The sequence below is a fragment of the Cheilinus undulatus genome, linkage group 4, assembly GCF_018320785.1.
Source record: "Cheilinus undulatus linkage group 4, ASM1832078v1, whole genome shotgun sequence".
Taxonomy (NCBI): Eukaryota; Metazoa; Chordata; class Actinopteri; order Labriformes; family Labridae; genus Cheilinus; species Cheilinus undulatus.
The window spans coordinates 15,687,339-15,714,885 of record NC_054868.1 but is presented as its reverse complement, the minus strand read 5'-3'; the positions used below and the strand labels follow the sequence as shown (position 1 = coordinate 15,714,885).

General features: G+C 37.8%; 3 protein-coding genes across 6 annotated transcripts; all 3 read right to left on the bottom strand.

Moving 5' to 3' along the window:
- Window positions 1-2: 2 nt before the first annotated feature.
- On the bottom strand, window positions 3-10,300 carry get3 (guided entry of tail-anchored proteins factor 3, ATPase). Its single transcript, XM_041785053.1, has 7 exons — window positions 10,139-10,300; window positions 7,448-7,595; window positions 6,755-6,903; window positions 6,494-6,644; window positions 5,578-5,685; window positions 1,956-2,153; window positions 3-1,860 (listed from the first exon to the last, which is right to left on the bottom strand). The coding sequence occupies exons 1-7, from the start codon at window positions 10,279-10,281 to the stop codon at window positions 1,732-1,734; spliced, it is 1,026 nt and encodes a 341-aa protein (XP_041640987.1). The 5' UTR covers window positions 10,282-10,300; the 3' UTR covers window positions 3-1,731.
- Window positions 10,301-13,159: 2,859 nt separating this feature from the next.
- LOC121508768 lies at window positions 13,160-16,270 on the bottom strand. The gene is made up of 3 exons (XM_041785846.1): window positions 16,259-16,270; window positions 15,734-16,148; window positions 13,160-13,338 (listed from the first exon to the last, which is right to left on the bottom strand). Exons 1-3 carry the CDS (start codon window positions 16,268-16,270, stop codon window positions 13,160-13,162), a joined length of 606 nt encoding a protein of 201 aa, XP_041641780.1.
- Window positions 16,271-16,408: 138 nt separating this feature from the next.
- On the bottom strand, window positions 16,409-26,986 carry LOC121508993 (target of Myb protein 1-like). Of its 4 annotated transcripts, none has more exons than XM_041786152.1 (15): window positions 26,805-26,986; window positions 24,835-24,919; window positions 24,262-24,340; window positions 23,827-23,976; window positions 23,219-23,353; window positions 22,965-23,114; window positions 22,513-22,629; window positions 21,274-21,407; window positions 21,129-21,171; window positions 20,854-20,986; window positions 20,523-20,589; window positions 17,703-17,778; window positions 17,503-17,559; window positions 17,388-17,427; window positions 16,409-17,258 (listed from the first exon to the last, which is right to left on the bottom strand). In XM_041786152.1, the coding sequence occupies exons 1-15, from the start codon at window positions 26,875-26,877 to the stop codon at window positions 17,110-17,112; spliced, it is 1,488 nt and encodes a 495-aa protein (XP_041642086.1). In that variant the 5' UTR covers window positions 26,878-26,986; the 3' UTR covers window positions 16,409-17,109. The 4 variants fall into 4 exon arrangements, with proteins under 4 accessions (XP_041642086.1, XP_041642087.1, XP_041642088.1 ...); XM_041786154.1 differs by having other exon boundaries at window positions 16,410-17,258; window positions 20,854-20,989; window positions 24,818-24,919; window positions 26,805-26,829; XM_041786151.1 differs by having other exon boundaries at window positions 16,411-17,258; window positions 20,854-20,989.
- Between the last annotated feature and the right edge of the window lie 561 nt (window positions 26,987-27,547).

Here is a 27,547-nt window from a genome sequence, read left to right as displayed (position 1 = left end):
TCTAAAGCAAGTCTTTTTAATTCATCCTTGCAAAACATCTGAAATTAACTCGTCAAAAACTTATCTTAAAAGCATTCACAATAAGAGGGGATATATATGTGTCTTCCCTGTGCCTGAATCTGCCATTTAAATTATTCTGTTCAAGCACAATGACATGTGGCAAGCTAACCACTGGCCAGAATTCAGTCAACTCCGAACTATGACTTCTTTTACTTGAATTCATCATTCACTAGTTCAAAATATGATTGATAAACATTCAATATATTCTTTAATTATAATTTCCTACATAAGGGTATAAATGTTTGCAATAGTTTGTATTGACAGGATGGACAGCAAACGTTAGTTAAGTGCCTATGGTAACCTGGTAGGCACAGATTAGTTACCAACAAAACTTTTAGCCATTTAAACTTTAACAATCATTTCAGACATTTGCCTCTTAAAAATTTTAACTACGGCTGTTTTCAGTTATGTACTACCTAAAGCAGAAATGTTGGCCCAGTAGGGACTTCGTTCATGCCATATATGATAATTAACATCCAAATTTTATTTCTACAAGATAAAATTGATGACGGGTAGCTGCATTACACCAGGAACAAACGGCAAGTTAAGGACAATTGATTTGATTAATATTAAGAACACAACTGTTCTGGTTCTATCTGTATTGCAAAAATAATGAGGGTGATGATTGGGACAAGGTCTTTAAGGTACAGTGTGTAATGTTTCACCCACTAGAATTTAGTGTAACAAAGGAAATGTAAAAAAAAGTGTAAAAAAACACACACACACATACTAGGTCAATCTAAGTGAGTTGTTAATCACCTGAATATCTAAAATTGTTTTATTTTTATTAAACTAGAATAAGTCTTTATTCATACATAGGGAGGGTCCCCTCCACAGACTCCGCTATCTTGGATTTTCATCTTGCATGTTACTACAGTACCACTGAAGACACTAAGTAAAATGACAGAAAGGAATTTTCTTCATTTCTACTTGTTGCCACTGTTACCACCAGAAGCAAGCATCCCAAACTAGAATCTGACTCTTTAATGTTGCTAATATTCCCAATTTTGCACACTGTACCTTTAAGACCAGATTGTGTTTTTGGCCCATTTTAAAATTAATTCCTGTTTGAGCTCTAACCAGCTAAGTCTAAAACAACTTTGTCAATTTCAAATGAGCAGTAAATGGATTTGATTTTTTTATATCAGAGTCAATTGTTCTTTTTGAAACACAAAACCAAATAATAGAAAAGACAGCCTCTGAATAAAAAGACATTTACATCAGCCATCTGAAAGCTATTTAATCCTGGCTTCACTGGCAACACACTGTTTTCACAACTGAGGCTCGGCACTGAGCAGGATGGCAAAAGGGGAAGAAGAGGAGATTATTTGTAGAGAAAAAGTTAAATGCTTTGATTAGAAATAATACATTTGCCACACAGAGGATATGAAGGACAAAGAAGGTAAAATACAGTAAAATAGCACAATCTGTACCGTCTCTTCTCCCTATTAGTACAGTAGGTTATGTTTATGTGTAATTTCATCAGCTCCCCTAAAATAACAACATGTGTCTTGCAGTAGCAGTGATCTGCTTTGTATGACATGCTGAGGACCGAGTGGATAAACTTGAAGGGTTACTGCAGGGTTTGTGGTTGGTTTGAGGGGCTCAGAAGAATATTGATAGTACTGGTGTGGTCTGTAGGCAGAAAAGGTGATCCTCAGTGGAAGGAGATCATTTATTTGGGGGTTTGTAGGGTTCCAGGAGTTGTTTAGAGAACGTGTTGACCTTGTCAGTACCTCGCACTTCATGGGGAAGCAGTGGTAACTTGACTATGTGGAAATCTTCATAAAGGTCTTCCATCTGTATGAAGAGGCAACATGATTATGAGAAAGACATTGGCCTTTGGATGTAAACACAATTGGACTGGGACAACACAAAAAAAAACAGTTACTCACCTGGTCTAGATACTTGGACTGAATTTTATGGCGGGCTTCACACATTTTACAGGGCCTCTCTGAGTCGGGAAAAACAAGTTGGTTCACAATAATATTGTGTGTGTCAATGTGACACTTGGCCAGCTCCTGTATCAGGCGTTCCGTCTCATACAGGGAGAGGAACTCAGCAATACATACACAGATGAAGGTGGTCTGTTCCTGATGGAAGCAAAGAGAAGCGCAGGTGAGAGACAGAGCACATAACAATGTTAATGTAAAAACATTTTGCCTGACCTGGACACATTTTTTAAAGTATAGATGTGTTCTGAATGGGACCTTTGACAAGCACATGAAATCTAGTACAGATGTAACAAATGTGGAGCAGAGTTATTACTTTTATTTTTCAACAATGAGGCCTTTCTGACATGAATATGTTTCACCAGCCTGAAGTAGTAGCTTGTAGCATTTCTAGTAGGAGGTGTTACAATAATAACAACAGAATACTGTCATGATTGTGGCCAGGCTCAAGAACTCACTATACAAGGGAAGTTCTGGACAGATTGCGGCATCTACAGCTGATTATAAACCACTCCTGCCTTCATGGCACAATATGCAAATTTGTGGTCTCATCACATCTCCATCCTTCAAAAATTGAGAAAGTTTTTGATTACTTTTAGTACTTCAGTCGAGGACTTGGACTCGAGTCTGACTCAAGTCCTGATTTGGAGGACTGGTGACTCGACTTGAACTCCAGCGCTGATGACTTGGACTCGGACTCAAGCTTTAACTGCATTAGGACTCGAGGATGAAGAGGAGGACTCAAGCCTTTTTTTAAATTAAAGACTGATTTACTCTTCTATTTGTTTATTGTTTTTGTGTGAGAAAACCCTAAATAACTGATCAGTTTTCACACAGCACCCGGTGCGTATATTCACCTGTGTGTGCGCTCACATGCGTGTAACCTGCTGTCTGTTAAAACAACCAGAGGAGAAAGAGCAGCATATGTGAAGAGAGAGGAGCTGATAGGTTGATAGGTAGCTTAAACCTGTGGCTCTTTTTTGTATTCCCACGGTAATCTTTACAGAAATTAAAGTAAAAGGCTGTTGGCCTACCCTGGAATCGCTGAATAGCTTAGGCTAGTCATATTTGCTGCTGTACAGTAATCCTCCTCAGTCTTGGACAGAGAGATAAAAACTCTTAAACCTTGTAGTCAGTCCAATTAGTTAAAAATATCAAACATTGAAATCTGCATTAACATCAGCAAGACAGCACTGATTTGTGAGCTAAACAAGGTGGCATACGTTAACTATGATGTGTTTAATTACAGCTCAGACTGTAGAGCATTAAAGGGGGATGGTTAAAACCTTTTTGTCATGTGTTCAAATGTCACACGGAGAAAATTGAAATTTTAGTTCTTAGTGAGAAATCTGAATGAATCCAGTCCTTTTAGAGGAGAATTATTTAACCAGTTAACAGTATAAGATAGATGAAAATTACGAGTTCAGTTAAGAGGGGATCCCGAGGTGTTCCCAGGCCAGCCGAGCGACATAGTCTCTCCTGCCTGGAACACCTCACCAGTGAGGCGTCCAGGAGGCATCCAGACCAGATGCCCGAGCCACCTCATCTGGCTCCTCTCAACACGGAGGAGCAGCAGCTGTACTCCGAGTCTCTCCTGGATGGCCAAGCTTCTCATCCTATCTCTAAGGGATAGCCCAGACAAACTCATTTCAGCTGCCTGTATCCGTGATCTCATTCTTTCGGTCACTACCCACCGCTCATGACCATAGGTGAGGGTGGGTCTTATTTCTCGATCTTCAATTCACAAATAATTCTGTTTTTTGTGTCTTGAGGATGGAACTAATATAATCAATGAAGAGTGTGACCATTAAGGAGTATTAATGACAGTATCAATATCAATAAAAACCAATGACCTTCATCCCAAAAGTCCAATATCCAATGTATGTTAGTATTTATATCAGTTTATTTCAGATTATTAAAAGTAGGCTATGGAAAGTCCACAATTAGTGGTCATTTAACTTTTACAGTTTCGCTGATTCAGATTTTTTGAGAGAGAAAAACTGTTGTGACCAAAAGAGAAAGCTAAAATGTAATGACTTTTTATGTACTCAAACTGGACTGGAGTTTTTTTTTAATTTTCATCAACTAAAACTAGACTAAAACTATGGAGGGTGATCACGGATCAGGACAAAAATGTAACTAAAAACAAACATGTTTTTGTCTAAAGACTAAAACTAAAAACAGTCAAAAATTGAATCTGCCCCTAAGGCTACTCAACCACTGGGTCTAAGCTGTTTGGTTTTGTTTGTGCAGAATTGCTGTAAACAGCTCCTCTAGTCCTTTAAAATAAAAGTTGATAAAATGCATACATTAATAAAACACATCAACATAACCCAACTGAAAAGCTAGAATGGCTTAAAAATCATTAATAATTTAATTTAATTTGGCTTCAGGTTTTAGATACTGGGGACTTGTCTGGGACTCGAACATGGGGCCTCGACTTGGACTCGGACTCAGGTAAAGGGGACTTGAGCACAGGGGATTTTGGACTGGACTCGAACTCAAGGTTTGGTGACGACTACAACACTGCTTTTCATAGCATAAACCAGGTCTCCTCTAGCTGTTGCTTGATCAGGTATTTCCCTGACAGGTAGAGTTTATCTATGTAAGACCCCTTGAATGGGGAAAATACACATAATTTCAACTTCAAACAAAAGCATTGGAGTTCCTGTTGAATTTAGTGTCAGGAAATACGGGGAGAGAAAGTGGAGGAAGATAGCACCAAACCACGTCAGGATCTGGATTTGTCAAGACTGTAGCCTCTGGATATGGGTGTTTGCTCTACCAACTGAGCTAAACCAGTACCAACTGCAAGGCATACTTCAGCACAGTTTGAATGGAATGCTATACAGGCATTTGGAAATTCATTTCAAGTCCGTTTGCATGATCTATAATGACAGTAAGGTTTCACCACTTTCTCTGGGTGTGCAGTTCTAAAAATGGGCTGAATCGTTATACCTCGGCTAGATAAGCTTTTTGGTGTACAGAAAATATGGTTTAGGATAACTGACTTCATTATTAAATAAAATACACTTTTAATTGTGAAACACAAGGAAACAAAAACAGAAAAACGTTAATCAGGCCACTAATGCAGTCAAGTTATTTTTTGGGTGGTTTGGGGGGTTATGTGTTTAAAGAACAAATACGTATTTTAACATTGATTTAAAAAATGTATTATGGATGTTCTCCTGGTGAAAATACTGCTGTTTCTCTTTTTTTACTGTAGACATGAGTATGGGGAGGAGTTGTGAGGCTGCCACTCAACAGCACACATTTGTACACGTGCGCTAGATCGACATTACATAAATGCCCTTTCTCTCTTTTCCAATCACGTTATTTTCACTTTCAACAATGAAAAATAGAAATAAAAAAATCATAGATCCTGTAGTGTCAACTGGGCTCTGTGATTTTTTTCAAAAAGTAAAAAAGATAGTTACAGAGTAATCTAAGGGTGGTTCAGCATCTCATTTTTCACAAAGTATTTAACTCAAACATAACAGCACTCTGGCAACCACCAGTTATCACAAATGATCACTTATGTGCTTGTGTTTAAACTGTCACTTACAGGATCTTTGAACTGCTCACTGACTGAGCGGATGACTGGTAGGGTTTCCTCTAGCTTCGAGGCCAATTGGTCAGCATTCATGTCACCCAGACCAAGCATGTTACACATCTATGGACAGTCATAGAGGAAAAAATACAGGACATATGTATGAAATTTGTGGTGTAAAACACTTGATTTGTAATGCATTTTAAAGCACTTAAACTCACATAAAAATTGGTCAAGGACTGCCTATATCAGCTGTAAATACTTGCCTTATGAACAGATAAGTTTGTGAAGTTTTAGGCTGGACCAAAACATCTACATGAGCTGAAATCCTTTTCTTGATTCAACATCATTCCTTACACTTTAAAGTTTGTTTTAAGGACTGACATTTGTTCATTTGTTCGTCCTCAAACTTTAAATTATGTGTTTTAAGGACTGCAGTTTAAGGTCTTTCTACATTAACTATTAGTATCAATATAAGCTTAAATTATTTTGTAAATAGCAGCATATTGGATACTGGCAAAAATCCAATATCATGCGTACCTATTTGGATCATACGTCCAATATGTGCAAAATGTATTTGAAAAGTTAAAAAAGCTTCATATGCTGTTCAAAGACCTACAAACAGCACTGTAACATCCTGATGACAATGAGCTCTAGAAAGTATTATAAAGAAAATAATATGTATCAGTTTTTAAGGAGCTTGTACTTTCCAATTAAACTGATTCTAAATAAACAAATGACTTGCAGGGTGGTTCCCTGTGACAGTCCAGAAAAAGAACTTGAAAAGACATGCTACTGCAAAAACTACTAGAAATTGAACAGACGCTTTCATAAACATTACCAGTAATTCTCTTTCTTTGAGCCATTATCTGTTACTGATATTGTGCCAATAAAACCATGCATCCCCATGGATTGGTATGCCTCTCCTCACCTGGGAGATAAAAGGGCTGATCTGGTTCTTTATCTGCATGAGCCGACCTAGACCGCGCTCCACAATGGTGGGAAAGTTAAGCAGCCGCAGCGTGTGACCGGTGGGGGCAGTGTCAAAGACCACAACAGAGAAGTTCATTCCCTTCACTAACCTGGGGTAAAGATAGATAAAAGTCTTGGCTTAGTTTAACAACAGGAACCACTGACTCATTCTGTTGTGTAAAAGAATAAACTTTGTGTCATTAATAATTGTCTTTCTCACCTCATGACCTCCGCATAGCTCATGGCTTCATCAATACCAGGGAAGGCACTCATGGCCTCCTGCATCATCTTCTTCCCCATGCTTAGCATGTTGTCCTCCTCAAAGAATTCATCAGGCAACTCTGCTACACCTAAACTTGGGTCAATCTCCTTCATTCCCAAAAACACATTACACAAGAGAGGCCTCATTAAGTGCAACTGATTTGCAGTTTTGGGCCTAAAGCTATTCAGTTTGGTCTGTGATAAGAACCCTGATGTGGAAAGTCACTTACCTCATGACACTTTAGTGATAGTGATCTGATTCGTTAAAAGATTCAAGAACCTAGAACAAGCCTCTTTATTGAAAATACATGTAGCTCTTTTTATATTTACTTGTCAAAAAACTTTTGGAATACTTTTGAACTGCTGTAAAAGTAAAATACACATAATAAACGGCATATTGATATGAAAACAGGAAAAGCCCATGTGTTCATGACAATCTTAATGGTCTATTATTATTATTATTATTATTAATATTATTTAACTGCTTAACCTGTCAGGGTAATGTTATTGTGCAAGATGGTTCACTGTTGTTTCTGCAAAACTGGCTGTGGATTTATGTGTTTTTTGTCCATTAATACAAGGCATGGCATCTCTATGTTTATTTCCATTTCTGGAGAAGTACTAGTGGTTGTCTCTGTGTGGTCTAACTTACCATTGCAAAGAGGTTGTCATAGCCCTTGACCTTGGTAGGCACCTTTGAGAACTTCTGGTCAAAGGCATCAGAGATGTTGTGAGCAGGATCAGTGGAGATGATGAGGACACTTTCCCTCACAGCAGCCAGCTGGACAGCTAAACTACAGCTGAAAAAATGGCACATGAAAAGTTTGTACAGCAGGAGGCTGGCAATAAAAAGTACATGAGGCCCTGTTTACAAAGTGACTGCACACAGATGCATTTAAATGCAATTTCTAATACCTCATGGTGAGGTGGTTTGGCTTGAACATTGCCACATTCTCAATAGCAGTGGGGGACATGATTATGCCCTTCTGAACCATATAGAGATGCCTAGTCACCTTTACTAGGAGGGGACTGGGGTCGACCTCTTTCAATACTGCAGTACTAACAAAAGAAGTCCTAGACGCCCAATTTTATAAATATTTTAGCACTAAAACATAAGTTTTTTTGTGCAATTCAGAAAGTTTGCTCTCTCTTTTTCTTGTAACAATTTTCATGTTAAAATGTGGAATGTGACGAATATGACTGAATACTAGGGCTGGGCAACTAATCAAAAATTAGATTAAATTGCAATATGGCCTGCTGCAATTTTCAACAAGGTGCAATATTTCTTTAACCTGAAATTTAATGTCAAAATACCAGCTTAAAACTTTTTTGCAGCCGAGAGGTTATGCATAACACAACTAGGCTATGCAGTCACTGAAGTGCCATTTTTTAGTATAGTCTCCAAAGAAATCCTATTTTCTTCATTTTTATACTTTTTTCTTATTACATATGAGAATGACAATACAATAATTCATATCTAGTTTGCAATACAAGTCAAAATCATCACAATTGGGTATTTTTTCAAAATTGTTCAGACATTGTTTAGTCTAATATTGTGCTGGTTGTAATATTGAATGATTTATTGCTTGTTTGTTGGAAAATACAGAAGATGAGGAACTTAAGGAATAATCGCATTTCGAATCGCAATTGCAATACTGAGTTAAAAAAAAAAAAAAAAAAAAAAAAAAACGGAATTAGATTATTTCTCAAATTGTTCAGCCCTACTGAATACCTTAAGATTTTTTTACAACTCTGTACTTTTCCTTAGCTATAGATTAGGGATGGGCGTTTGGAAGAAACCTGCCAACTCGAGCATCTATAATGTTAATGATCAATTAATTGATTAATCATTATGTATGTATAAAAACATACATACATGGGTATATATATAACATTTCCCTATATAACAAAAACAGGTAACTAATGAGTGTGTTTCTCAATGATTTATTTATTTTCACCCTTCGAAAGCCTAGGCTCTTAAACATAAACAAGGCATGGTCTCTTGTATTACCTATTGCGGGGATGTGCAAAAAAAATATGCAAGCATCTCAAAAAACTATCCATACCCCAAAACAACCACAACAAACAGTAGCCTTAGTTGGCTGCCATTTTTTTCACAAAATAAAGTTAGAAGGAATCCAAAGTCAATAGCCCATCATATAACAGAGAACGGGCTTCATAAAAAAAACAACAAAAACAAAACCCACTCACGATGTCATGACGGTAGATATTGTTGTGCAGGGCAGAGTAAGACGTGTTTAGTCTCTTTATTAAAAGCCAACATCAGATCAACTAAATTCCCTGTGATCGACCAAATTCTTAACGACCAATTAATCGATCATTGATTAATTGTTCCCATCCCTACTATAGATTATTAAAATAACTGAGACTTAGTTATAAAGCAAACTGTGTTAAAAAGTATCTCAGTATTGATTTTTATTACCTTAACCAGTAGCAACAGTGATAAGGAAGTCATTATTGGCCTCTTTCCTATCATTCTTGCATGTTTTAGGACACAGTATTGAACAGTATGATTGTTAATGTAGGAATGTGAATTGAGTAGCCTGTGCACTGATCATATGGGTTAAATTGTGCTGTGTGCTAAATACCAGATTTTCTGCAATTCTGGAAGGCCAAGAACTGGGTAATAAATTAATCATGATAATAATAAGTACAACATTTCTATTTGAATAATTACAATTTCCCAAATATAGTTAAAATTTGACTAATCAATTCATTTATGAGTGCCACAATTAAAATCATTACTACCATTATCAGTTCAGTTAAATCAATTCGATAGTCTTGTTCTTATTAGATGCTTATGATAGACATAATGTGTAGTTAAGTTCAAAAGAATTATTCAATGTCGCCGTGTTTAGCAGGCGGATCTCTGGCTCTAGTCTAAGTCGTGCAATGGTAGAAAGCGTGATCGTTTAAGCACACTCGCTCTTTCTGTATCAATGCTGACATTTTGTTCTGACCAATGTAGTGTTCAAGTCTTGATGTTAGCCAGCAATGTTAGCTGAACCTAGTTAAACCGCTAGACTCGTAACGTAACCAAGACTTGTAGAAATGATGAGGGACGCTCGCAGTTATGTTAGGAAGGCACCAAAAACAAGTGGTTAGCTTGGAGAACTGGATATGTTTCTAGTTAAAATTGCTCTGAGTTTGGCTTAACGTATCTACCACGACCCAAAGTCCTGCCAGGGCTTTATCGCCCCTTTTAGGCTGTACACACCGCACACATCCGGTTGCCGTGCAGCAACAGCTAACTAGCTACCTTAGCTAGTCACGTAGCTTGAGTAAATATCAGGAGGCGAATAAGCATTTCCCTACAACTCACCTACACGTAGTTTTACCAACACCACCCTTTCCACCCACAAATATCCACTTCAAAGATTTCTGCTCAATAATATTCTTCAGTGTTGGCTCTAACGGCTCCACATCAGGCGCATCTTCAAATTCGTCTTCCAATGAGGCTGCCATCTTGTCTGTGTACAGTGCAACGTCAATGTACGACTGGGGATGTACCATCAGTGCTGCCTTCAGGGCTCCTCGGACAAAGTAAGGACAGTAGGCCCGTGGATATGGCTCGCCAATGAGCTCGTAGTCACTTAAATTTTTCTGTATTTTAGGCCTTCTCCCGTTTTGCTGTTTCTCCTGGGAAACTCCAGTAGTTTTCTACCACTGCGACTAAAAAGAGCGTATCTCTGGCTTGGGGCTGAGCTAAGACCCTCTAGGAGGATCCAGAGGAAAACATACACGCTCTAGTATGCTGCTCTCTTGTACATTTCAAAAAATATTTCTTAATTGTCTTGTTAACGTTAGTTAATTTGTTACCATTTTCATTTGTTGGAATATGATAATTTCTTTTATTCTATCACCTATTCAGACCTAATGAAATGAATTCTGTGCACGATAGTGCTGTTCACAGTGCCAAAACACTTAGACTTCACTCAATCATTTATTTTCTCATTTTAATGAGAAATTTTAATGAACTTATTATATTTGAGTTAGGAAAACCCAATACGGTGTACAATTCACAAAATAAATAATGTACAAATAAAAAAAAAAAGTGAAGCAAGAGAAAAAGACAACAGCTCATTAACTAAATAAGAACTAACTAAATATTTGACAAGAAAGTTTAGAGGTTTTGGGTTACTCCGTTTTAGTAATTTTGATCAATTTCCCCCTCCTGATTTAAAAATAACCATCACCCAGGTACAACTGTCTTCAGAATCCCACTCATCAGCCACAGAAACCTTATATCTCTAATAGAAACATGTAATGGCCATTAGACAGGGTAAATGTTGACAATCATGTTGGATCATCGATTCTATGGGCCTGGCTTTAAGGCTATTATATTCAAAGGTTGGTTTTTGACATACTGCATCAAGTCTAGTTAAAAAGTCATTTAGAGGCCTCATATGTTTTGGTGGATATTGGAGATTTAAGGTGCATGTCACACCAAGGAGTTAGCATGATATGGCCAGATGTCAAGATCAGTTAGATGTATGGATGCTGCCCTTTTATTGGCTGCATCAAAAAAAGTACACCTATGGCCTGCAGTGCATAGGCTGTATGATACCAGTGCTCCAACAGAATTTATGAAAGCTGCGCTCCTGCTTTCTGTATGGAAGCAGTTATCCCATTGGCTTAATTAACAACACACATTGGCTGTATTGATGCTACACTCCTATTGGTTGTATGAAAGCAGTGCATCTATTAGCTGTATGATTGAAGCCCACCATTAGAATGTATGAAAGCAGTGCTTCTCTGTTGTCCTATTGGCTCTATGAATGCAGTGCTCCCATTTGCTGAATGAATGCTGCACTAATGGCTGTATGAAAGCAGAGGCCTAAAAACCTGCATTATGAAGGTATTCCAATATGGCCAGACAGTATAAAAGCAAATATGAGGTCTATATAAACCTTTGGGTCAGCTAAAGACCCTTACTTTAAATTTGGTGACACCAAACAAATTCAAAGGTTCAAGGAAAGCAGGAGACATGCATTTGATTCAAAAAGGGTTTTATTTGAATATAGGAATTTTGTTTGTTAAAATCTGAAAGAGACAACGTTAGCATTTTCATTTCCCAATGCATAAACTGCTAAAAATATTTAACTGCTACACATAGCTAAAATATATTACCCTGGGAATGTAAAAGGTGGCAATAACTAGACAGGGTATTTACTGCAAGGGGATTCTATGGCAAAACCCAATAGATACCACCAAGTGAACACAACATGATCTCCAACACTGCAACCTTCCCTGCAGTCTCACACTTGAACACTGCACTGCATAGAGAAGCAGGTCTAACAGGCACTCTCGAGCAACCACCACCATCAGCTCTACCACAGCATGCAAACCCTACGTGTCAGCCTACTCCCCACAGCTTGTGCCTCTGTCTGTAAAGAAAACAGAATAAGAGACGATTGTGAATTTCAGTTGGTTCAGTTTCACAAAAAGGTAACAGACATTGCTGAATCCAATAAGTGTGTACAGGAAGATAGTAAAATGTGAAGGACTGATGCTGGTTGAAAAGTTTACACAGAATTATAGGTGAATCCCCTTCATCATAGACAAACTGTAACAAAAATATGAATGAATTACCTCCTTTAACATATACAAACTGGGTTAAACAGTAGGCCTATGCTGGACTGACTATATACATCCATCTTCATCCACTTATCCGGGACCAGGTCGCATTGATAGCAGGCTGAGTAAGTCCACCCAGACATCCCTTTCTCCATTGACACTTTCCAACTCCTGCTGGGGGATCCTGAGGCACTCCCAGACCAGACAGGATATGTAATCCCTCAAGCGCATTCTGGGTCGTCCCCGAGGTCTCCTCCCAGCCGGACATGCCTGGAATACCTCCATGAGGAGGCAACCAGGAGGCTTCCTGATCAGATAGCCGTTCTACATTTCCAGTGCCAGTCTATGTTACCTTGCTCAGTCTGGGGCCCTGATTAAAGCAGACACCTGGGGGGTCAGCAGGCTGGCTTCTCTGGCTCAAACAGGGAGGAGACAAGGGCAAAATTTCCTAGAGAACATGAAATCATTGTGATAGGCATAAAATTAAACACATAAAACTCTTGATCAGAGTCTACCTTTTCACTATAAAGCAACACAGTCCACATCAGTCAGGGAAAAGTTTCACCTCATCTGAATTCACAAGAAACCTCATCAGACTTCTTACTAAAGTCCTATTAACAAGTGTTTCTCCCTAGTTTTCCCTTTCCTGCACACACCTAGCAGTCCTACCACTCTGCTACCAGGATTCAGACAAATTGCCCACACCTGGCCTTATAAATGCAGGAAACTCTACCCAACTCTACCTACAGAGGGGGGTGTTTTCACCTCAAGCTTCATCCATCACATTCCTTCCACTGGTGTTGCTGGCTGTGTCGTGACAACACACATTCAAAGTCAGGGTCTGTGTAGGCTGCAAAGGAGTTGATGGTAGGAGGTCTGTTGGCAGCGGAATACGGCAGCTGATTAATATCGGGGTGGTGTCCAGCAGTGGAGCGGGCTGTTCTTCTGGGAGCAACAACAAAAGCATGGTATACACTGTGAGATCTGGGGCTGTCCCACAACACTGGCACAAACCATAGGCACAAACAAGAAAACAAGTTAGTATTAGAATGGAGACAATGCCAAAATGCAAACATTTGTGGGATTCCAACAAGGAGGACAATCTTGATCCCACATGTTTTTCTTAGCATATGAATGCTACAATTACAACCGCTTTGATGTTTCTTTGTTCATAATTTACCACATAGGTACTATAACATAAGTAGATGCTGTTGTATTTGCCCTCTGGTTTTTACATGAATATTAATAACACTCTGTAGCTGCCGTGAACCGTCTTCTTTATTCAGCATCAGGCTTCCATACACTATATGGCACACCACACAAATCTCTTACTAAATAGACCCCTAAACCATTTTCTGTGTTAGTAGTGGTGGCAAGATTGGTGTCTACTGAATCTACTGCTGAAAACAGACTGAAGGCACTGTCACATGAATTTCCCATAATATGGACATAACATAACACAGCTCGCATGAAATATGGGATTAGAAAGCTACACCAGATACTAAGGTCTTAATATCTGACATTTATTTGTCTTGAGTCAATTGTGAAACCAGAAGTTTTAAATCTTTAACCACCAGATGAAAACATTTAAGTCTTATTATGCCCCTGTTTAACTCAGACATCACTGACGGCCGTTAAATCTAAGAAAGCACATTATGGTAAGTAAGCTAAACAAGCCAATAACTGCACTGCTAGTTAGCTAAACGTATAAGTTCAAATCTCTGTTTTAACTTGCAGACTGCAGAGGCACTGTTGTGTCAGTGGTAAATGACGTCATGTTTCCAACCACCAGTTAGATTAATAACTGGTGATGTATACAGAACTCATTATTGTGTCCTATATGAGAAGGTTGGTTGGCCTTCCCTTAAAAATAGGCACAACAAACATTGGTTTTTATACTTTTTTAAGGCTTTCATTGGAAAACTACCACCTTACATCTTAGATTTGTTGGAGTGGAGTTTAAGCACTGAACTTCGTAAAACTGCATTTTCCTTTGATGTCCAAGGCTCATGGAACAAACTCTAAAGATTGAAGTCCTCCCCTCTCTTGCAGAGTTTAAGACCTTCGTTTCCAGTCATTATGTTTCCAGTTGCTGTTGTTTTAATTCATTTCAGCTGGTTTAACTGATTGTATTTGACTGTTGTTTTTTTCTTGCTTGTTCTATTGTACTTGTAATCTCGACAACATTGGAAATGAGGGAAACCTCAATGTCCTTTCCAGAATAAAGGTTTGAAATGAAATGTAAATTGCCCAAAATAAAGTTACTCACCTCTTGAGTAGTCTTTTAATAAGGTACTGTTTTACTCTTACTCAAGTACTTATTTTTATGAGTACTTCTACTTCTACTTGAGTAATTATTGTTAAGTAAAAGTACTTGTACTTGAGTACTGTAACTGTGTACTCTACCCACCACTGGCCATCAGTGTGTGTGAATGGGTAGGTGTGACCCCGGTTGTAAAAGCACTTTGAGAAGTCAGAGGACTAGAAAAGAGCTATACAAGCTCAGATCCATTTACCATTTACAATGTTGTATTACTATGTAGCGTGTCACTGTTGTCTTCTTGGCAGTATGTTTTTCAGCTGTGACTTTCCTTTGCAACATCAGTGACTCAGCATGCTAGGGCCCAGTGTGCTGGAGTTACTTTAAGTCCTGCAGTCTCTCTGCTCTGATCATCTCCATTGATAAACTGTATCTCGGTCAGGTTATGCAAGCCTAAATATGTGTTTTGTTACATCTAACGACAACTGCACACACACGCACACCCTTCACTCATGTCGATCACACATCACTGACTTGATTGACTTCCATGCCTCATGTTTTGATATTTCATCTGGCATTGATTTTGTCTGAGAAAGATTCGTTATTGTTTTTCTTTTTAAATAACTGATTGGTTCTTAAATTTGGGCTCATTTGATTGAAGAACTAGGTTAACATCTAACATGGTACTGTCTCCCTTTTTGTTGTGACCTCCTGAGCTCAATTATGACTGTTAAGTTATGAAACAGTTGCCATTATATTTCTTGATCAATGCATAAACACCTAACCTTGCTGCAATCTTTTAGTTTTGCTCCATGGAGCCACAACAATATCTCAACTGAGTAAACAGAAGTATAAGACAAAGATTAGTTGATTAGTCAAAACAATTATTGTGTAAGCAGTTTATACACACTCAGTGACAGTGTAACAAAGAAATACAGCCAACACTAGGACCAACAATCTTTCACCAACAATCTGGTGTTGATTTGCTGCAACCTTTCTCAGCTCTGGAGAAGCTTTCAAGTTAAACAGTTTTGTTGCTCAATTTAGCAGGCAGTGAGTAACGATGCAACAAAGGTTTACCTCCATCATCATCCCAAGGAGCTTCAGATGGCTGCTCTATAGACATCCAGAACAGGTCAAGGGATGAACCCATGAGATGTAGGAGGTGAGACAGCTGACGATGTCTTGGTTTAGGCATGTTATTGTAGTCTTCAGTGTTCATCAGCAGGCTGTATGGGCAGATTGGCTGCAAGTAGGATGGTATGTTAGCTCTCAGTTGATGAAATGATGAATCCCTGTCTTGGTCATCCTTGTCTTGATCCAGGGGAACATTTGGAAGCTGCTTCTGACCTGAAATATCATAAGAAAATACTGCTGATCCACAAAGAAGAGACACAGTTAACCAGCAGAGACAGGCACCGTCATTAGACAGTCTTGCCTTTGTCTTAGGTCTTGATATGACAAGGGAGAATGAGAAATCATTCCTCTTGGCTTCCTATTCAGTAATAGGTTGCTCTCTGGGTGCTCCAAGGACACAATGTACCCAACACTAGACATCCTTGAACTTTTAATCAGTAACATAAAGAAATTAAGGGCTTCTCATACAAACAGTGACATATTGTTGACTAGGTCCAGAGCATATCTTAACTCCTACTTCTCATCCAAGGTTCTGATGTTTTGTCTCACTTCAGTAAAAACATGCAGGACAAATTCAAGAAGTCTTTGTTTAACATGCTTAATAACAAGAATGAAAACATTCTAAATTACTTTTAGTCTGTGTGCTGAATTCAAGTAAAGACAACAATTGGGCTTTCATTTAAAATTACTTACATTCTTTAATGACCTTAAAACTTAGATTATGCTAGTCTAAAATCCATCATTAAAAGCTTAACATGATTTTTGAATTAGTATTTGAGGGGTAGTCTGTAATGTCAGATGAAATAATTTCAAAGTAACTGCTGTCTTATAGAATTACTTCATAAAGATCAACAAGATATCAAGCTGCTGAATTTAATCCCTTTCTAGAAGCTAGGGTATTGGATAGCAGAAATTAAAAAAAAAAAATAGAAGCAGCGTTTTTGCAGGACAATGCCCCATTTATTCTAATATTCAAAAAAATCAACTGCTTTGGTCAAACGTAAATAATGATATAACATCAAATATATTTTCAGTAACCACTTGTAATTATACATTTTGACTGCATTAACATTATACTAATACATTTCATAAATACAGTCGTATGAAGTTGCTTGTACTTTCACAGAGATAAAGAGTGGAATTAACAAGAAAAAGCATACATTATTATTGCAGCGAGTTGATCAGGCAGCAGTCAGTGTCAGGTGTAGTTGTAGACAGCTGTATGTGCTTCTGTGAAAACCTGATTTGCTAGAGCACTTTTTCATTCCTGGTATGTTTCATTTACACTTTGTGCATATTGAACTTTTCTGTCCATAAAATCAAAGTGAAAATAGTTGGTCATGTGATCTCTCTTGTTGCAAGGAAGACTGTGGAGGTGGTGGTCTGGATGAGGAAGGTGACACACTGCAAATTGCCTGACTGCTGTTGTCTGCTGCCTTCGCCCGATCTTCCAGAAACTTATCAAACTCTGAAAGGAAAACATTAAAGGCACTGATTCCCTTGTGCACCCACGAACACATAAGTTAGGCAAAATTACACACAAATAAATTTAACATTAAAAAATAAACACAAGGTACTAGTGGAGTGAAGAACTCACCTGCACTGGACACTCCCTCACTCACTGAAGACTGATCTGCCTGCATATTTAAATACAAGTTATTAAAAAAAAAAATTTATTGACACCATGTTCATAAAGAAAGGCTTTCTCTTACCATATCAGATAACCATTTGTCAATATCACTCTTCGGGGAATTTTTGGCTGGTGGCATCTAAAACAACATTTTTTTAGGTTACTGAGAAAATGACATTTTATTGCCATATATACAATTAGCACTGGCCTTTATAGTTTGAGTGCAAAGGAAAAGATGCATTGAAAAAGTGTTCAAGTTCTGTATTATGGTTGTATACCTACCCCTCCTGTGACATGCAACCTTGTATCCAGTGCTCCGGCAAGACCCTCTACAGCTCCTGGGTCTTCATACCTGACACTGCAGATAGTATTTATTTAAATTTAGATATGTTTTCAAATATAAGCCACATCAAAAAAAAAATGCATTTTACATTATAAAGACAACACTTTTATTTATAAGTCCTTGTGTGACATCACAGTGTCATCTGCATTAGGACAAAGGGTAACTTTTAAACATTTAGCATGGCTGATGTTCAAACGGAACTTGAGCATGTGTAACTTTTCTTGTCCAAAATCTCAAAGGCATTCTTACACTGCAGGTAAATTGAATCTATTCGTACCATGTTCTCACACAGATAGCAGAGGATGTGACGTAGGTGTCCTTTAGAATTAACATTTACATGCCACTGGACCAGCAGTGGGGAAAATTTGGAGAACAATTGCTGTTTCTCAAAGTCCAGGATCCTGTAGGAAGGATCCTTCTAATTGGATACCATGGAGTCAAGGCAAAAGTTCCCTGGCAACAGTTAAACACACATTTGGAACAGGCTAGCGAGTGTGCATGGTCAAATCATTGGAATGGTCACACCCATAAACCCATCAGCAGCAAAAAGCAAAATAGAGGCAGTACTGACCATCTTAAATGCTATCGTATCATCATATAACCATACTACATGTAATATAAACTTAGCACAAAAAGTAAGGAAATTTGTGTTTGGTACATTATTTCTTCGTTGTAACAATGCTTCTTGGTAATAAATCTTATACCGTTGGAAGGCCTGTTTATTACCCTTTTAAATGGATAATAAGATTACCCATTTAAAAGGGTAAAGAAGATTTGGCACATTTTTCATGGACACAACCCACATACTCAGCTCTGCTGCTCATCCCACAAATGCATGATCCTTACAAATGTGGCATCATTTCAAAGGGGAAATAAACAGGCTTTCCAACGGTATAAGATTTATTACCAAGAGGCATTGTTACAACAAAGAAATAATGTACCAAACACAAATTTCCTTAATTTTTGTTTTAAGTAATCTAACTGGAAAAGCACTTAGGGAGCGCAGACCTCCACCATTAGCCCTATCCACCAATATTAATGAATCCTTCAAAAAATTCCTGGATCCAGACAATGATCCAGATTACTCCCAAAAACTAAACAGTTCTTCCTTATGCCATTTCTGACATTTCCTGAAAATTTCATAAAAATCCATAACTTTTTGAGTTATGTTGCTAACAAACTAACAAACAAACTAACAAACAAACAAACTAAATAACAAACTAACTAATAACAAACCCTGCCAATCACACAACCTCCTAGGCGGAGGTAATTCAACATATATTATTATCATAAAATGACAAAGTTTCCTATGGCACTGCATGTCCAACTTCATTTTGATGCCATAAAAATGATGATGATAAAATAACTCAGCCATATTGGAGGGTTTTCAAGCATGAACTGCCCATTTTAGGTCACACCATGGCATCTCAACTGGATTTAAGTCAGGGCTTTGATACGGCCACTCCAAAATCTTTTTATTATTGTTTTTTTTTGTTTTTAGCCATTCAAAGGTGGACTTGCTTTTGGGTCATTGTCCTGCTGCACAACCCAAGAGCTTGAGGGTACGTACTGATGGCTGGATGTTGGGCTTTAGGATTTTCTGGTAGACAGCAGAGTTTATTGTTCCATCAATCACAGGAAGTGGTCCACTTTTTCACATAGGGCCAGATAGGTTTGTAATTTTTATCCACTTAGTAAATAAAATAATCATTTAGAAACTACATTTTGAATTTTCTTGGGTTGTCTTTGTGGGATATTTACATTTTTTGATGATCTGAAACATTTAAGTGTGATAAATATGTGAAAAAACAGGAATCAGAAAGGGGGCAAATACTTTTTCACACTTTTTTTTTTTTTTTTGTCCTGATATTGCACCTTTTTTCTTTTTTCTTTATGAGGAGATGGAATGGTGCACTTTGGATTGTGGGTAATTCTTGTGAACAGAGGATACATATGTGCATCCTTAAAAATTCAATGTTTGAAGGACTCAGTCCTTGGAAGAATTTTGAGGATCCTCAACATTAGAATAGTCTTCCAACGGCAGTCAATGTACTGTAGTATTCTTCAAAAAACTGCCATTCCAGGATACTTCCTTGGCTTTGAAAAACAGCTAGAGTCTTTCCCAAGAACACTTTCACAAGTTCCTTCATGAGGTGGGGGTCAAAACCACAGACCTTCCAGTCAGAAAACCTACTTTACCTCTGACCTACAGCTGCACCAAGCTAAGACTGAGAAGTCAGACTGTAATTTTATTTACTATGTTAGTGAACAGAAATGTATTAGATTTTACACGCCCATTTCAATTCAAAGACTGCAGATATGTTGCACATGATTTATGATACAGCTTTTCTTAATGATGAGGATCAGAGTGCATGTTATTGCTTCATGTCATGATGATATGATAGGGCGACAGAGGCTTAGTAGGTAGAGTCCGTTGTCCAGCAAATGGAAGGTTGTGGGTTCAATCCCCAGCTCCTGCAGTCACATGTTTAATGTGTCCCTGGGCAAGACACTTGACCCCATTTTGCTTCATCAGTGGTGTGTAAATGGGTATGGATGCATACGCATTGGAATAAGCTACTACTGATGGCCAAAATCTCCATAGCAACCAATGGCATCAGTGTGTGAATGTGGAGTGAATGAAGTGAAAAGGGTACAAATGGATAGGTGTGACGTACCCATTCAGAAAAGCAAAAAGCACCATATAAACTTAAGTAGATTTATTTTTGACCATGATGTTTGTAAACAGCACTAATTACCTTTTCCTCTGCTCAGCAAGGGAGCTTCCTCTTGTCTGGGCAAACATGTCAAACTCTTCTTCCTCTTCTGCAAGACATATTTAACTTATTCATTTACAACTAAATAAAAACATCCACCTTATTATGTTAGTATCTACAGTATAGTGACACATATTTTTTTTTAAAAATAGCTTTTTAATTGTGCTAGAACTTCAATTTTTACATTCTTTGGGCATGTTATGTAAACAGATAGATTAAAACTAAAATTGATAAAGGAAAAAAATTGGTTTCAATTATATGTGTTTGGTATGAGTGCCCACATGCAGCCAAAGTTACACAAAATTACACTCACTGTGGTTAGATGATTGTTGTTGAGTGGCCCAGGTGCTGATGGCTGGCTGGCTGGTTTCTGTGATGACAGCGGGTTGGTTGAGTGTTGCAGGCTCAGGGCCGAGGTCAATAAGACTCTGGCTCGTGGCAGCTCTCTGCTAGAGTGAACACAATACAAAAAAGATCATCTGATCCATACATACATTTGCACAGCAGAAAGGGACCTTTTCCAGTTTTCTGATGGATACTGATGGCATTGATTATTTCAATAAAAAAGACATTCGATGCCTTTCTTACTTGCTGAGTATTTGTCATTTGTGCCTTGTTCAGTCTGTCAAACCTGGAATGCAATCACAGTTCAATAAGTATTGAATTAGCCACAATGCAAACAGCCCTCTTAGGCATATCAATGACCTATAGACATAGTCCAAAACTGCAGCACCTCTCATAGCGGATGAAAGCGTTGTTGAGGTCGTCATTTATCATAAGAAGCTCTTCAATAAACCCTTCATCCAGCAGCTGGGGGATAAGCTCCACCACTCGAGCCTGCATGTTCTTGCACACCAAGTACAGCTGCTGCTTGGGCAAAGGAACAGAAATATTGAATAATTCACTCTTAGCCCATGGCACAATGTAGATAAAAGTCAACTGTAATCTTTGATGTTTTGTGTTAAAAGTAGGGCTGTCAAAATTGACACATTAATGTGGATTAATCCATCATCATGATTAATCTGATCAAAAATTTTAACACAATTAACCCATCTACAATGCAGAATGACTCAAAATCCCTGAAACGTCTCTGACAACACATTTTGGGCAGCTTGTCCAAGTAGGGTTACCGTCGAGCATGCCGCTGCGCATACGCAAATGGGCCGTTGATCCAGGAGTGACCAACCAACTCGATATGGAAGATGCTAAACAGCACATTGGCCCTGTCGATGGGAAATTTGAGTACAAAAAAAAAAAAAAAACAAGACGAAACAGTCAACCGACATAAAGTATTATGCACATTCTGCGGGAAGGAGTTTTCTTTCCACCGAAGCACTTCCAGCTTAAAATACCACATTAACGTGATGCATACGTTCATCGGAGATTGAGTCTGTTTGCTTATGCAAAATGAAACGCAATTAATATAGATTAAAATGAATATTTAATCATGATCAATCAAAATTAATCCACAGCAACCCTGTGATTAATCTGATTAAAAATTTTAATCGTTTGACAGCACTAGTTAAAAGTCATTTACAAACAGAGCATATTTAAAAATTCCCTTTGGTGCTCCTTTTACTCATATCAATCTCTGGTTTCTGACATGCCCCAGATTAAATGTGACACTTGATCTAAATTTGAAAGTATGTATTAAAGTATACAATGCATGCAGGATGAATAATGCAGAAATAAGTCTTAACAATACATAATCTTAGAAATGTCAGCCTTAACAGAGTGAAATAAAACTAAAAAATTCACAAATTAAGACTGTGATAAACAGCACATAAAAGCAGTGTAAAACCCACTTACCATATTGAACCAATACATATAAGACACCTTAAGCTCAAATAAAGCCTAATTTCTAAATATGCCCGGCACTTTGTAGCACCAGTCAAAATATCAAGATTAATAAATTGCATGCATCAACAGATGCATACACATACAACAAACACAAACACACACACTCAGTAACCTGTAGCAGTTCTGAATCATCTTGCTGGATCTGTCCAGGTATCAGCTCATTCAGCATTTCTGACATCACAGAGAGATTCCCCTTAATGAGTGCCAGCTCACTGCGCAGCTTCTGTTCCTGGATATACATATAAAGTATGTTTCATCACAATCTTGTAACCTGGAGAGCAAGACTCACTGGGTTTAGTTCTGAATGAATATGACAGGAAATGTGACAGAAATTATGAACAGCCACTTAGAGAATAAATTCACCATCAAACTTTACACTACTGCCTTGGAACATCAAATCAAACCCTTACTGATTTGTAGCTTACATGCCTTAAGCTGTTATCTCAGAAAGCTTAGGAAAAGGATCAGCTTGCAGTGTAATAAATTTTATGCATGTAATATTACTTGATTTGGATAGTATATGCAAAAGGCGCTGTTAACACTGGTTGTTTTTAAGTTATATACCTGCTCATCAGAGAGGCTGACTGGTCCATCACTGGGATGGACTGAAGGTGAAATATTCTGAAGGATAACACTGGGAGGTTCTTGTGTTTGTAGCTGATTTGTGGGTGCAGCATCCGGGGGTGTCTCAACAGTGCCGTTTTCTGGAATACTCTGCAAAATTAAGTCAAAGACTTTGAAATGTGTCAAGGTTAGTATATAGATAGAGATCTACACATGCAGTTGACATGTTATTTTCACATTGTAGACAGTTTTACCCTGTTTGGTGTGTGGATGGGAGACAGAGCATCTAGATCAGTCATGGGAAACTCCAGGCCTCGTCTCCTCAAGTCATCATATACATGCACCACTCCTGCCAGGGAGGGAGAACTACGAAATGCATCAGCCCACGACTGCAGGTGAGAGGGAAAAATATGAACAAATCTAAAAATAGTTACAAAGTATGACTTGAAAGTTCAGGGTATATTAGCCTAAAGAAAGATTTCAGGGGAAAAAAAAACATGCTTGTAAACCATTTAATCACACCACTGTGTGTAATCATACACAACTGTCCCTAAAAGTAATGCAAGAAAAATGAAAAGATAACAACATTTTTTCACATCTTCTCAAACAATAAAGTCCAAGTACACCTTAAAAATATGTGATGTTAAACAACTCCGAAAATCTCTGAAATATAGATTAAAACCCAATTATATTAGCAGGATTTCCAATAGTAAAAAAGAACGACAAACAATGAAATTACATTAATTTTAAACACAAGTTAATTTTTCTGTTACGTTTTTAAATATTACGTAATTTAACATTTACACCATAAAATAAAGTTTAGCAAGATTCTGGAGCTGTTCAAATAAGGTATTATACATACTTGTATGAGGCTGAGCACCCTGTCATGTAGAGCAGTGGGGGGATTATATTTAGGCAGAATGGAACGGACCAAAACTCCTTCAACAAACTCCTGTGAAGCCACCAGAACTTGAAATCGATGACCACAGTTTTTTACACAGGCCTCAAGAACCTGACAGTGAAACAAACATATAAAAAATAAACCACCAGTCGAATTCAAGTTGTTTGGATATTTGGCCCTTTTTCTTACAATTTCTCAATATGTACTGTACAATAACATTTTAGGGCAGCTTTAACTGCTGTACTTCTGTAAGTAATCTGCTGGACCCATCCACTAAGTGACCAGTCAGTCAGGACAAAGGCCAATCTGGCCTTCATATAACTCTCTCAGTCTGCAATCCTAAATCATGGAAGGAATGAATAAGACCCTTACTTACAACTACAGATGACTACTCACAGTTAAAGCCAGCATGATTTCTCTGAAGTTCTTGTTTCCCACAATTCTTTTCTTAATAGCTTTGACCGCATCTCTTGGCCTGAGGAAAAAACAGCAAAATTGCATTAGCTGAGCAGTTTGATTTTCCATCTTGATATTCGGGGACTACTTTAAAGAAAATAATCAAAATTATTAAGAAACTAGAAAAACACTTGGAGAACACAGACCTCTGCCATTAGCCCTATCTCCCAATAGTTAAGAATCCACCAGACAGTGATCCGTATCACTCCTGAAATCTAATCAGTTCTTCCTTATGCCATTTCTGATATTTCCCGAAAATTTCATCAAAATCCATCCATAGCTTTTTAAGTTATGTTGCTAAAAAACTAACAAACAAACAAACAAACAAACAAACTAACAAACCCTGCTGATCACATAACCTCCTTGGCGGAGGTAATTAACCATCAAGACATTTACATTACAATAATCAACTAGAATTAAATATCAAAATGCCAGAGGCTAGCTATAGTGCACCAGATAGGTACAGTTTGTGGTTCTTGATGAAAAAACATTTTACTTTTGCAAATACTGTACCCCTCATCTGTCTCGTTGATGATATCACAAATCTCCATATTCAGTCCCCAGTCATCTGACTGCAAAAGGCCGCTGGTTGCTCGTTCTGTCAACAGAGAAGATAGCAGTCATATTGATATGGGGATACATAAATACTGCAACAATGAGAAAACCTGCTTCCAGCATTATGATGTCTGCAAGACAACTGGAAGTCACATGGGTCATTTGAGGTTGTGCTTTTGATATATATTTCAAAGGTTATTGGGGGGGCAAAATTTAAAACATATTTTACAATCAAAAAAGATGTCAGACATTAAATTTGCTTTTTGAACAATCTAAACAAAAGCATCATTTTCAGATATTTGGGACATTTGGTAGACAGAAAAAATGCCATAAACACAACATTATCAATACATGTTAATTATTGATATGGCTGTTAGTGTGGATAATTTGCCAGCTGATGCATACAGAGAATGGTTAGCATTTGAACCTGATGTAAATTTAAGTGTAACACTATTCCTCCTTTTTGCCCTTGTTTGGTCTCCACTAACATTTTTATTATTTTTATTGATAAAAGACGTACCCTAGGGCTGAAATCAATGCTGTGAAAACAGTGAGGGTGAATCAGTATCAAAAGAAGGGAGCAAGAAAGCCAAAACAGTGAGTTAAAAATGCTAAATTGCTAGGTAGAACCAAAGGGCACAGAGGTGGGTTTTATGTTCCAGTCATTTGATCATTTGGCCTATCTTCAGGCTTACAGCAAATCGTAGGCATTTTGATGTTCATATATGCTAAAGATTAGTTGGATGTGGTTTGACTAGAATGGACCAAAAAAATAAATAAATAGTACTGACCCAACCTTTGTCACCATATAGGCTAAAGGATTCTGACTTGCTGCAGGAAACACCCACCATCACTTCAATCACACTGGTACAATCTATATTAAACCACTGAAAATGTGAAGGCAAAATGCTCTGATTTTTCAAGTGAGGAGATTATAAGGCTATGGTAAAGGTGTTTTTATTGGAACTCTGGGTGTTTATGGTAATATAAGCTAATTTAGCAGTGGAGTTCAGCTCAAAAATGTATTTACCTCTAAGCTATTTAGCAATCAAAGCCAGCTTTCTTTTCACTCACTCCCCTAACTGGTTCATTTTAATACTTCTCTAAATCTCCCTCATTCCTTTCCACCAAACCCCCACACACTTATTCGACCTCTTATCCCTGCCTTTCACAATCCCGTTTGATTCTCTACCCTCCTCACATCCACTCCCTCCTTCCCCAGCTCCCTCCACTTCATGTGACTGTCAGCTGCTTCTGTTCTCATAGGTAGCTGAAGCTTCTGTCGAGAATGTGAGAAAGTCAGTGGATAGATAAAGGAAAGGAAAGCTTGAGCAGGGTGGGTAACGTTTATTCCACACATCATGAATGACTGATTGCACATCATTTGAGACACCAACAGTGGGCCTACAAGCTTTTCATAATTCTTAATTCCTAGTTTAAAAGCAACCTGCTACTATCAGAGATAACACGCCTGAAAAGTCCTTTGCTTGACCCATGGTTCTTGGGATTCGGTAACATTTCTGCATAAGATGTGGAATTGTGGCTCGTAAAAAAGAACTCACTAGTAATTGAGGAAGTAAAAAGGAAACATCCAGTATTTCCTTAATTCGCCAAATCACTTGTCGGTTAACTAAAAGCAACATATCATACGTCAGTAGTAGGGGTTAAGACCCGCCTCTGTCGCGTCACTGGCTTCGAAGACTTCTTGTTGAGTAAAGTAAAATTTCGAGTTTATTATCGACCTTGTCGAAAAATGGAAAACAAAAAGGGAACTTTCCATTAAGCTGTGTAAAATCACCGGCAGTGTGTTTGAAGATAATTAACTTTTACGGCTTATTTAGCTAAATTATCAGCAAAAATTATGTAAAAAAAATAATCTAACAGAGAAAAATACCGAGCATCTAACGTTGGTTTTAAAGCAGTCTTACCGATTCTCTGGCCGACAGGCGTTGAATAGGGATTTGCAATGAGAAATTCCATTTTCTCCCCGAGTGAAAACATTCTTGAAAATAAATTAACAACAAATAACCACGGCTGAGTTTGAAACAGCGGTGTTTCCTTTTGCTTTCAGTGTCTGCCGCTACCCAAGAAGTGCACGGGCTTTCCTTTAGTGGTCACGTGAAAACTCACGCAGTCAGGAAATAGCACACATCAACACAGAGGTATAGCCTGCATCAGAGTCGTGGGCTATCACTTTCTCAACAAAACTTTCACAAACTTTTATAATAATAATCAGACGGGAAAAAAAGAAACATGCTCGTTTGACTTGGTCGTTCACACGGAAGAGTATTAGGGCCACTGAAAAAAAAAATTTGAGACAAATTTTTTTTTTCAATTGTGAGAAAAAAGTCAGAATTCTGAGTTTAAAGTCAGAATTCTGAGTTTAAAGTCAGAATTCTGAGATTAAAGTCAGAATTCTGAGAAAAAAAAGTCAGAATTCTGACTTTATTCTTCAAATGAAAAAAGAGTCAAAAATGTTTTTTTTCTCAGAATTCTGAGATTAAAGTCAGAATTCTGACTTTAAACTCAGAATTCTGACTTTTTTCTCACAATTGAAAAAAAAAAATTTGTCTCAAAATTTTTTTTTCAGTGGCCCTAATACTCTTCCTTACATTCATGTCTTAGAGACACTGATATATGAGATGAAGTTTATTTGTGACATAATTTTATT

Bases quoted from the DNA above. Each gene is read 5' to 3' on its own strand.
- LOC121508768 (XM_041785846.1), bottom strand. The intron at 13,339-15,733 runs GTAAACCTTTGT...TGTTGCTCCCAG, and splicing joins TCCTTGGGATGATGATGGAG to AAGAACAGCCCGCTCCACTG.
- get3 (XM_041785053.1), bottom strand. From the start codon at position 10,281: ATGGCAGCCTCATTGGAAGACGAATTTGAAGATGCGCCTGATGTGGAG. The intron at 6,645-6,754 runs GTGAGAAAGACA...TCTTTACCCCAG, and splicing joins AGCTATGCGGAGGTCATGAG to GTTAGTGAAGGGAATGAACT. The intron at 2,154-5,577 runs GTAAGTGACAGT...TGCTTCCATCAG, and splicing joins GTGAGCAGTTCAAAGATCCT to GAACAGACCACCTTCATCTG.
- LOC121508993 (XM_041786151.1), bottom strand. From the start codon at position 26,877: ATGTTTTCACTCGGGGAGAAAATGGAATTTCTCATTGCAAATCCCTAT. The intron at 23,354-23,826 runs GTATGTATAATA...TCTCACCTGCAG, and splicing joins GGGTGCTCAGCCTCATACAA to TCGTGGGCTGATGCATTTCG. The intron at 21,172-21,273 runs GTGCTGCAGTTT...ATTGCATTCCAG, and splicing joins GCTTTCATCCGCTATGAGAG to GTTTGACAGACTGAACAAGG.